Source organism: Desmodus rotundus, chromosome 7 (genome assembly GCF_022682495.2).
Source record: "Desmodus rotundus isolate HL8 chromosome 7, HLdesRot8A.1, whole genome shotgun sequence".
NCBI classification, from domain to species: Eukaryota; Metazoa; Chordata; class Mammalia; order Chiroptera; family Phyllostomidae; genus Desmodus; species Desmodus rotundus.
The window spans coordinates 96,422,217-96,432,630 of NC_071393.1; the positions used below are offsets into that span (position 1 = coordinate 96,422,217).

At 38.6% G+C, this 10,414-nt stretch overlaps 1 protein-coding gene across 2 annotated transcripts; it reads left to right on the forward strand.

Moving 5' to 3' along the window:
* The first annotated feature begins 430 nt into the window (after nucleotides 1–430).
* On the forward strand, nucleotides 431–5,455 carry C7H15orf61 (chromosome 7 C15orf61 homolog). 2 transcript variants are annotated; one of them, XM_053929125.2, is made up of 2 exons: nucleotides 431–1,020; nucleotides 5,234–5,455. In XM_053929125.2, exons 1-2 carry the CDS (start codon nucleotides 573–575, stop codon nucleotides 5,359–5,361), a joined length of 576 nt encoding a protein of 191 aa, XP_053785100.1. In that variant the 5' UTR covers nucleotides 431–572; the 3' UTR covers nucleotides 5,362–5,455. The 2 variants fall into 2 exon arrangements, with proteins under 2 accessions (XP_053785100.1, XP_045058071.1); XM_045202136.3 differs by having other exon boundaries at nucleotides 446–918.
* Nucleotides 5,456–10,414: the final 4,959 nt, after the last annotated feature.

Sequence of the window (10,414 nt, forward strand, 5' to 3'; positions counted from 1 at the left end):
ACTTTAGAGCCAATGAAAATCTGGGGGCTCCGTTTTCAACTCACTAGCCTGAGGACGCCTTCTGCCAGGTTTCCTCGACAACGCCCACTTAAGGATGTCACTTGAGCCAGAGCCTAGAAGACGGACGTGAGTTCTGTCACTCTCTAAGGTGGTAAAGTTATTTAAGCTTTAACTTGCCTCAAACTCAGACTGAAAAAAATCTCCCGACGTCCTCCCCCAGCCCCAGGCTTATTAAGGACTACACGAGGTCAACGCGGTGACCATTTCACCACCTTCTCTGCGCAGCTGCCTCTCACCCCCCGCGCCAATCACCGGACCCTCGCCGACCCCCTCCCCGCCCCCTCCGCCCCCTCCGCCCCCTCCGCGGGAGGCCGCGGGAGGCCGCGGGAGCTGCGTGTGTGCGCAAGCGCCGCCGCTCGCCGGGGTCTGCCGCGCACTCGCACGGAGCTCGCAGAGCGTCCCGTCTGCTCGCCCCGGGGGGCGATGGGCGCGTGCGCGCGCTCGGGTGGCCCCGCCCCCAGCAGAGCGCGCCCCACGGCGTCTGAGGGGCGGGGACGCGGGTGTCGCAGGCCATGGAGGCCTTGCGGAAAGCCCACGAGGTCGCGCTGCGGCTGCTGCTGTGCCGGCCCTGGGCCTCGGGCGCCGCCTCTCGCCCGAAGCCCCGCGCCTCGGAGGTGCTGACGCAGCACCTGCTGCAGCGACGCCTGCCGCACTGGACCTCCTTCTGCGTGCCCTACAGCGCCGTCCGCAACGACCAGTTCGGCCTCTCGCACTTCAACTGGCCGGTGCAGGGCGCCAACTACCACGTTCTGCGCACGGGCTGCTTCCCCTTTATCAAGTATCACTGCTCCAAGGCCCCCTGGCAGGACCTGGCCCAGCAAGATCGGTTCTTCACGGCGCTCAAGGTCGTCAACCTCGGTGAGTGGCCCGGGCGGGTGAGGCACGCCCCGCCGACGTTGGCCCGACTGTTTGAAAAGCACGATGACGAACCTCGCTCAGAGGTCAAGACCCCGGCCCAAGGTCAGACCACGTTGGCCCCCCCGGGAACCCCGTTCGGCCCCGTGCCGGCCTTCCGGGCGTACGCGCTAGCCGTGCTCGCCCCTGCTGTTGGGTTTTCCAGACACCGCCTCCGCGTCCCACCGTACTGCACCCTTCTGACCTGGGCTCTGGTCTTTTGCGGTCCCCAGACAGCAGGTGCCTGTCAGGGCTAAGTTGTCCCTGGAAAGTGGGCGTCATCCACAGGCCTGTACTGCGGGATCACCGTGGGGAGGGGGCATTCCACTCCCACTTCCTGCCGTTGTTAACTGGGAGGACCCCTACATTGGGCAGTAAGGAGGACAGCGAAAGCCACTGGAAAGTGACTCTCAAGCTAAAAAATGTCTATGACTGCACGACAGGATTTGTCCCAGGAACATACTTTGTGCCAGCGTTCATATTCTAAAAATTGGAACTGCTTTTAAATTTCTTTGTTTTCTTTATATGGAACCCCATCAGGTTCCTTTTACTAAAAACACTAAAGGTTTTCACCAGTCCTGTTGGTTTCCTCAGGTCATAGGCCTGAAAGATAAGGCTCTGGCTTTTTAGTATTTGTAGGTTTTCATGGGAATATTCTGATAGTGTTTACTCTTGCTGGATGTTTTTTTGCTGTTGCTTAATGACAGGAGAGGCTTGAACATTGACATAGGGTATCTTTTATGGGTCAGTGAAAAGTAGGCCTCAAGATGTTTTGAACCTATTAATAGCTGATACCAAATTAATCCAGATTTCAGTAATGCAGAATCTAGACGTGGGAGCCAAACTATGTTCCCCAACCAGGTTTTTTAAATTTAGAATTAAAGCTAAAGTAACTGCATGAGTGTAATATAGTCTGATTGCTCATGAAATTTAAGTATGGTATGTATATTTTTGCTTATAATAACTCACAGATGTCAGTCATGGGGTTTTTGAGCCATTACCCACGGGGATTGTCCTGGGTTCAGTCCAATAAGGAGCAGATTATTTAGCAACGTGCAATCCTTTAAAACATGTCTTATTGTTTGGCTGATGGACTATATACAGAGAGCATGCCCACCTCATTCTGAGGGTATTAACAGGTGAAATGGTGAGGTGACTTAGAAAATTCAACTTACAATTATTTGGAAAGACTGGCATGATGACTAGATTCAAGAAGAGTAAGTTTTTTTAATAAAAGTTTACTTTAGCTTTGCAGAATCAGAAAAAAAATCATTCCTCCCAAATGTAAAGAATAATAGGTTAGGAAAGTAGAATGGGAGAAAAAGGATAACATGAGCCGAATGCTTTTTTTTTTTTTTTAAGTTTTCATCATTTAAAACGTAATACTTTAGGAACACCTTAATGATTAGGGGCTTCTTGTTTAGACAAAAAGAAATTGAAAGAAAAGTAGGATACCCAGAACATTCTCATATAGAAAAGTAAAACCTTTCGAAGAAAGAAACGGTTGTAGTTTTTTATGGGGAAGAAAAGGTCGAAGAGTTATTGAATGGTCTTTGAGATCTTTTAGAAATTCTAAAAATCCTGCTTAGATGGGGATAAGAGTTTTAAGTTAAAAGGGAAAACTTTCTGCTCGTGCATGCTTTAATACAAATTGGATTACACTGATAAAGGGAATTTATTTCTGGACTTTTAAAAGAGTAATGTACTCCCCAGTTTGGTACTGTTTATTGTATAGTTTTGTTAGAAGGTAGGGAATGTGCATTAGATAATGGGATTCTTTTCTACTCCATGATGCACAGTTGCCCCTCTGGATCATCAAATACATAGTCTATTAATAAAAATACTCAGGATTTTATTCATTGCCTTCCCTTCCAAATTAGAAATTATTGGAGTAATTCATTTTTACATTTTGTAAATAATAAAGATTACTCTCTTATCCATTTGTTCTCTTTCTCCTCTGCCTTTCCTTCTGTGGAAGCTGACATTTTACTGATGGTTTATCAGTCTGGGTATCCTGCTGGGAAGTAGATTGAGATTTAAGAAAAGCAACTTACCATTGGAATGAATGGGTAATCAGAGACTTGCTTGAAGTTCTAATTTTTTTTAAGTGCTTAATTTGACAGTGGTTTGTTTACCTACTGTTCAGCTGACTCAAAATGATTTATTATGCAAAGGACTGACTTTCCAGTTCATTTTGATGTTATATGTTTCAGACAGGCTGAAAAAAATTTAATTTTTCATGGAATCTTAAAGCCTGTAAAGCATATATGACATAAGAAAACTATGTTTTTCTAATGTGAAAATTATATGGTACAAGTGGCAACTCCTCCCATGTAGTGTTTTAGCCTGACTGTATCAAATAGACTGCAGGAAAAAAGAGGGAGAGAGAGAATTTCTCACTCCTTTATCACACCTCAATCCCCTATCAAGCAGCATCACTGGTAGCGGTTCTTAGTTGTTTCTTAATAACAGACAATGTAGTTATTAAGCTACTAATGTTTGATCAGTCCTCCATTTTAGCTAAAAAAAAATACCATTTATTTGTGTGATTTTTTTAAGTGGCAGTATTTAACTGAAAACAATGGTAAATACTATAAAACAAACAAAATTTTCAGTGTCACCAGCTGTTCCTTATGTCCTTAGAATTGGCTTAAAAGGCATATTGTACTCTCAGTATATTAGAAAATTAATCATTGTTTTTACAGCCTGTTTTCCTCACTTGTTTGATTTTCAGCTTTTGAAGCTGTGATATCATATTTTAAATTTAGTTTTTATTTCAACAGCTCCCTCTACTCTTTGCTCACTTCTACCTGTTTTGGTTTTTTTCTTTTGTTCACTGCCCCACCCCATGTCCCATTTGCCTTGTTTGTTTTGTTTTGTTTTTACTTTTTAGTTAAATAATTTATAAATAGCTTTATGTTGCTAGTTTTTATGGATATTTTTTTACATTCCCTTGGGGTATTTAGGGATGCTTTTGGGTAAAGAAGGTAATACACTGTAAAAGGTTTCTAAGGGGTTCCAGGGAACCCTGTGATAGTGATAAGCTGTGACCCAGTATATTCCTAAAAATAGAGAGGTGCCAGCTTGAATGGGCATTTTTGCCTCTTCTCATTGCCAGCTAGCGATGCTTCTCCTGATTAATCTTTGGCGTTATAGTGGCTGGAATGCAGCTTTAGGGAATAAGCACAAAATAGTTCAATGCACTTATATGCTCAAAAAGAGCATAAGACAGCAAATATACTCTTGCAGAAAAATAAAAAAAAAGTTACCGATATTAGTCCTGAGCATGTGTTGATTTCCCTATTAACTAGAAAGAAAAAGATTTTCCAGATGTACAGCTCTTTCTTTAAATTGCCATTTTCTGTCCAATTCCTACATGGGAGCAATAAAATTAATACTTGTGTAGAGTACACAATATTTGCTATTGATTTGTGTGCCTGTCGTTTTATACATGTTTTATTATGGTAATGGTCATTGATTTTAAATAAATACCTTAAAAAAGATGGGAATTGTGAAAGTTTGTGTCCAACATAGTCTCGTATGCATATGAGTGCTCATATGTGTGTCCAAATCTCAGTGTAGTATATGTTTAGTTTCATGTCACAGATGGCAACTAATCTTAAATATATCAGCAAAACCTTATGAGACCAGAATATTCCAAGGAAGAAACATGTTGGTGGAGACTATTAGGTACCTATTTCAAATAGGTCAAAACAAGATTGTTTTAAAATCAAAGGTAAACATACTAGTGGGATAATTTCTCATGCTTGTTATTATCCTAAAATCTTCCTTGAAGTTTTGCCTTAGTTTTAAAGACAGCTATTTGACCCAGTTTAAGTTGTACAAAGAAAATTACTTTAGCCATCAGTGGTGCTGTCTTACTTTAAGTACAGTAAAGTTGACTTAGTGATTGAAGCTCAACCAGGAGTATCTACCACTAAATTAATGAATATTCCCTATTTGCTTATTTGTGAAAAGAATATAGAATTAATTCATAATTAGCTGGAGGTAATTAATTAGTGCTTGTAAAGTGCTCTGAATTAAAATTTCTATCAGGCCTACCTACAGTTTGAAAAATCTCTAGGCTCACATAGTTGTTATTACTATGTTCTACAAATAGATGAAATAAAGCTCCTAGAGTCAATACTTACTAATATTTTTATAACTTTATTTTATAATTTGTTGACATTGCTAAAGAGTGATTTGTGCATGACAAATATATGGATGCATGATTAATAAGTATTGGTGTTCCGACATAACATATTTGTTTGCTTTTTAGGTATTCCAACTTTATTATATGGACTGGGCTCCTGGTTGTTTGCTAGAGTCACAGAGACTGTGCACACCAGTTATGGACCAATAACAGTTTATTTTCTAAATAAAGAAGATGAAAGTGCCATGTATTGAAAGTGGGCATTGGAAAACATAAATATTAGTGGATTTTCTCATGTGTATGTGCAATATTTATTTTTGATCCTTTGAAATAAAACTTTTGCAAACATCTTGTTCTTTCTGCAGTGTCTGGCTCTTTAAAATGAATCATGGCCCTCAAGAGACAAAGCTTGTCATACATTGTTATGTTTTATACACACACACTCTGTTTAGCCAGTGGGAACTAGAAACACATATGTACACTATTTTATTTCCCTAGAACTAGATTAAACTACAGATAAAAATGATTATAGCATATAGATTCTATAGTTAGGTATTAACAAATTATCTTTGAAGAGAAAATACACCCACACAAAGAATGAAGGAGAAAATCTTTTATATAATAGAGGAAAAAGAAGTAGGGGATTTTAGGATATATTGTAGGGATAGTATATCATTGGTAAATCCAAAATTGATGAGAATTCTAATTGCTATCTGGAAACTAAACCATTGAGCTGCCAGGATTTTAAGTGGAAATTTGTTAAAGCCCCTGTGCCATTTACCTGGATAAGAGGTCTGGGTATAATGTTGAAACTATTTAAAAAATTGTATTGGGTTTGTTGTGGTGACATTGGTAAATAAACTTATATAAGTTGCAGGTGTACAATTCTGTACTACATCATCTATATGTTGTAGTGTGTGTTCACCACCCCGAGTGAAGTCTCCTTCCACCACCATTTACCCCCGCTTCCTTCATCCTCTTCTACCTCCCCCCAAACCCCTCTCCAGCTGCTAAGCACAATCCTGTTGTCTGTCTACAAGGGTTTTTTTTCCTTTGCTTAGTCCCTTCACCTTTTTCACCCAGCTCCCTAACCCCACTTCCCTCCGACAGCGGTCAGTCTGTTTTCTGTATCTATGAGTTCATTTCTATTTTGTTTGTTTATTATTGCCTGAGGACTCCAATACCAACTATAGTAATACACTGGTTAATGTAAATGCAGCAAGATGAATGAAATTAAGACTTATTAATAGTTAAAATAGCATGGTGATAAAATTAAGATCCAAAAAGACCCAGAAAAATAAATTCGATAACTGTTTATAAAAGCAATTAACTGAAATGGTACATATCCATAGACTTATTGGTGATGGAAAGTGGGCTGAAATTTTAAAGACCTGATGGCAGTTTCGCATTAGAATTTTATTAAGTTAATTGCATTTTTGAAAGCAAAGTCATTAAAAAATTTTATCCTTGGGGGTACTTACAAAATACCCAGATGAATGGTAGATTTCAGAAATTTGGAGTAATTTAGGGAGAACTAAGTAGAACTATTTAATTTCTAAACCAATGGGTGTTTAAGATTTATGAGCTCTCCCATAATTACAAACATACATTATATATCATTTTATGTTAATGTGTTGCTGATACTCCAACTTTTACACATTTTTTTGTAGCAAAATATTTTGTAAAATTCAATCTAACCGACATTTGGGTGCTTGCTTCTGGCAAATCAGTAGAGAAAGTGTGTGGAAGTGATTGAGGTGAAAGCACCAGAATAATGAAGTAATAGAAACTGGCTTTGTTAAAGGTAGTCATTTTAAATGAGCTACAGAGAGTGAACTGTTCTTCAAATATATGTACTGTTCACTTGTCTGAAAGTAATTCTAAGTAACACTTTAATCAAGAAAGTACTTAGGCCAATATATTTAGTTCAGAAGAATATACTTGACACTAGTTAAATGAATGGCTTACACAAAGGAGATAGTGTTACATTAAGCTTCATTAATAATAAAACTGACTATTAGCATTTTGCAAGGAAGGCTAGACCTGATTTCCTCTGTAATGGGCAGAGTTAAATAACTATAGCTCACAAGTTTTAAGTCAAATACGGCTCCTTCATTGCTGTTGGTCTTGTCAATACTTGTTGTAAAGGTTTGGTCCCGACACAGGGCTGATAAAATGGTTTTTAATTACCAAACCATAAATACAGCTTTTCAGTATAGCTGCGCTTCTTTTCACACTGGCCTGTTTGATTTCTGATCATTCATACCGCTGACTCTGCTTACCTGTTTTTCAATAGCTATAGTAAGTGTGACTTCTTGTCCATACGGTGATAGGTAAGTCTCCTTGGAGAACATCCTTGACAAACTACCCTATTGATCTCTGTAATTCTCTGCTGCGTGCAGCATTAAATAGAGCCTTGATTTCTCGTCTGATGTGTTCACTGTGTAACAATTAAGCAAATGTAATATTTTCTTGTATTACATGAAAATCAATGGACCTCTTGCCCTTGTGGAGTTGATCATAGTGAAGGATGGACTCGGCGATGGCTGACGGCATGGTTCAGATATTAAAATATCATTCATTGGATTTATTGAGTCTTGTGGTAAACCCTTTTGAAGAAAAAAAAAGCTCACCATTGAACAATAATAATGTTTTAAGGTTTTTTTCTTGAAATTTGTATATTACATAGAAGCACTGTGGTCTTAAAAGGAGAAAGTATAAATGCTGGAAGTCAGGAGATTGATTCTATTTTTGGTATCGAGTGCCATCTTTTAACGTCAGACTAATAACTACCGTTCCTTTGTGTTTTCTGTTTTTCCACCTGTCATCTGAGGACAAAACAGGAACCCTTTCTACCCTAGCATGTGTCATGAATACGCTTGTGAGCAAAGGTAGTTTTATCTCAGTAAAAGCTGCTTTGGTAGTCCTCATTCTTCTATGCCATACGTGTCTATATTTATACTTGAAGACTTCATTAATAGATGTTTGAGATAGTGTGAGAGGAAGAAAGGACACACACTGGCGGCACCTTGTGTGCGTGCGTCTGGACGTACTGGGTAAGCCTGCAATGACAAAAGCTCCCCCGTGGACCCCAGCCTCCTGAATAGCAGTTTTCTTAGTTGATGAAATAGCCAAAGACAGCTTTTTTTTTTTTTTTGCCTACATTTCTTTAATGGTATTTCGCCTTTAAAATAATACAGGCAAAACTCTTTTTAATGATGTGTTTTTAGCATAAAATCTTATATCCTGTTGTTATTTCTATGAAAATCAATTACTTGGTATTGGAAGAAATTTCTACTCGAAGTTCTTAGTTTCTGTGTAAGTGATGAACCATCCTAAAGATGAAGTTACAGTTGGGAGCATGAAAGAAGTTGCTACAATGATATAAAAATCCCTCCCTGGCTGGCGTGGCTCAGTGCCAGCCTGAGACCCAAGGTTCGATTTCCAGTCAGGCCACATGCCTGGGTGTGGGCCAGGTCTCCAGTAGGGGGTGCATGAGAGGCAACCACACATTGATGTTTCCCTCTTTCTCTCTTCCCCTCTCTAAAAATTAAAATCCTAAAAAAAATAATATAAAAATGCCTGGTTTCTCAATTCTAATGTCTTAATAAAATGTAAAGTTATAATTTCTTTCATTACACATATTAGGCACTAATTTTATTATTGACAAGTAAAAATTGAAACAATTTTAATTCTTAAAAGCCATATGTATTAGCCCTGGCTAGGTAGCTCAGTTGGTTAGAGCATTGTGTCGGGATACTCCAAAGTTGCAAGTTCCATTCCCAATCAGGGCACATACAAGAAACAATAAATGAATGCATAAGTGAGCGGAACAACAAATCGATGTTTCTCTCAAAAAAATAAAAAAGCACCATATGTAGCTCTTTTATATAGACATTTTATTTTGTGTCATTTTTATTTATATTCTCTCAAAACTATTGTCACACAACATTTATAATTCTTCATGAAATAACTTAATGAATGATGTTTGAATGGCTGGGGTGAATAAAGACCAGGATCTTGGTTTCACTTCATTTAAAAGCTAATGCAGATAACAGAAACTTTATCCTGAAGCTACTGGATCAGGTATCTACTCTTTTTCAGCACTTGCCATTCAGAGTGAAATGACATGTGGGGGCATCTTAACCTAAACAAGTACTTAGCATTACATCTCACCTGGGTCAACAGTCTAGGGTATCAAAGTTAAACTGTGTTACTGTAAATTAATGGAAAATGTAACTGCACTTTGCTGAAAGATCAATGTCCAATAAAGGCTGCACAATCAAATCTTGTTGCAATGATTGAGGTCTCTAATTGCCTTTCAAAGATAAGGTGGTAATCAACACAACTTTAACTGATCTTTTTTACTAGTTCAATTACATGTTAATGACTAGTGCCAAGTCAGAATCTTTAACTACTTATACTTATTAAATCTTATGTTAGTAATGAAAAGTTACTTTAGCCACACAGTCGATAGAACACAAATCTTAATTACTATATTTCACTTTTTATCATTTTATGTGCTTGACAAATATTTCACAAGAGCTTTCCCAACAATAAGAAGTGTTATTGGCAGTGGCCACAGTCCACAGAGTATTTTTCTAATACAGAGTGGAGATCAGATGTTGAGAATTTTTTTCTTTAAATGAAAATGTTTCCACTGACATAAGCTTGGCCATCCAGCTACTTCTCAGAACTCTGTTCTGCTAATAGAGAGTACATTTCATACAACTGGGAATAAGTAAATCTAGATTGATGTTAGTAAATATATTTCTAAAAGTTCAGTTAGCTTCCTAGTAAAGAAACTGATTTCATATAAAAACTACTACAAAATTCTCCTACTTTGGGAAAGCATAAAAGCTTGTAAAGGCAAATGATAAAAGAATTTTAAAAATTGGACTTCAAAATTAAAAACTTTTGTGCTTCAAAAGATGTTATGAAGAAAATGAAAAGATGCCCTGGCTGGTGTGGCTCAGTGGATTGAGTGCCAACCTGCAAACCAAAGGGTCCCTGGTTTGATTCCCAGTCAGGGCACATGCCTGGGTTGCAGGCCAGGTCCCCAGTAGGAACGTGAGAAGCAACCACACACTGATGTTTTTCTCCCTCTGCTTCTCCCTCCCTTTGCCTCTCTAAAAATAAATAAAAATATATTTTAAAAGAAAATGAAAACACAGAATGGGAGGAAATAATTTGCAAATTATGCATCTAATAAGGGACTTGTAACCAGAATATATAAAGAACTCATAACTCAACAATCTAATTTAAAAATAGATTTGAGCCCTGGCTGGTGTAGCTCAGTGGATTGAG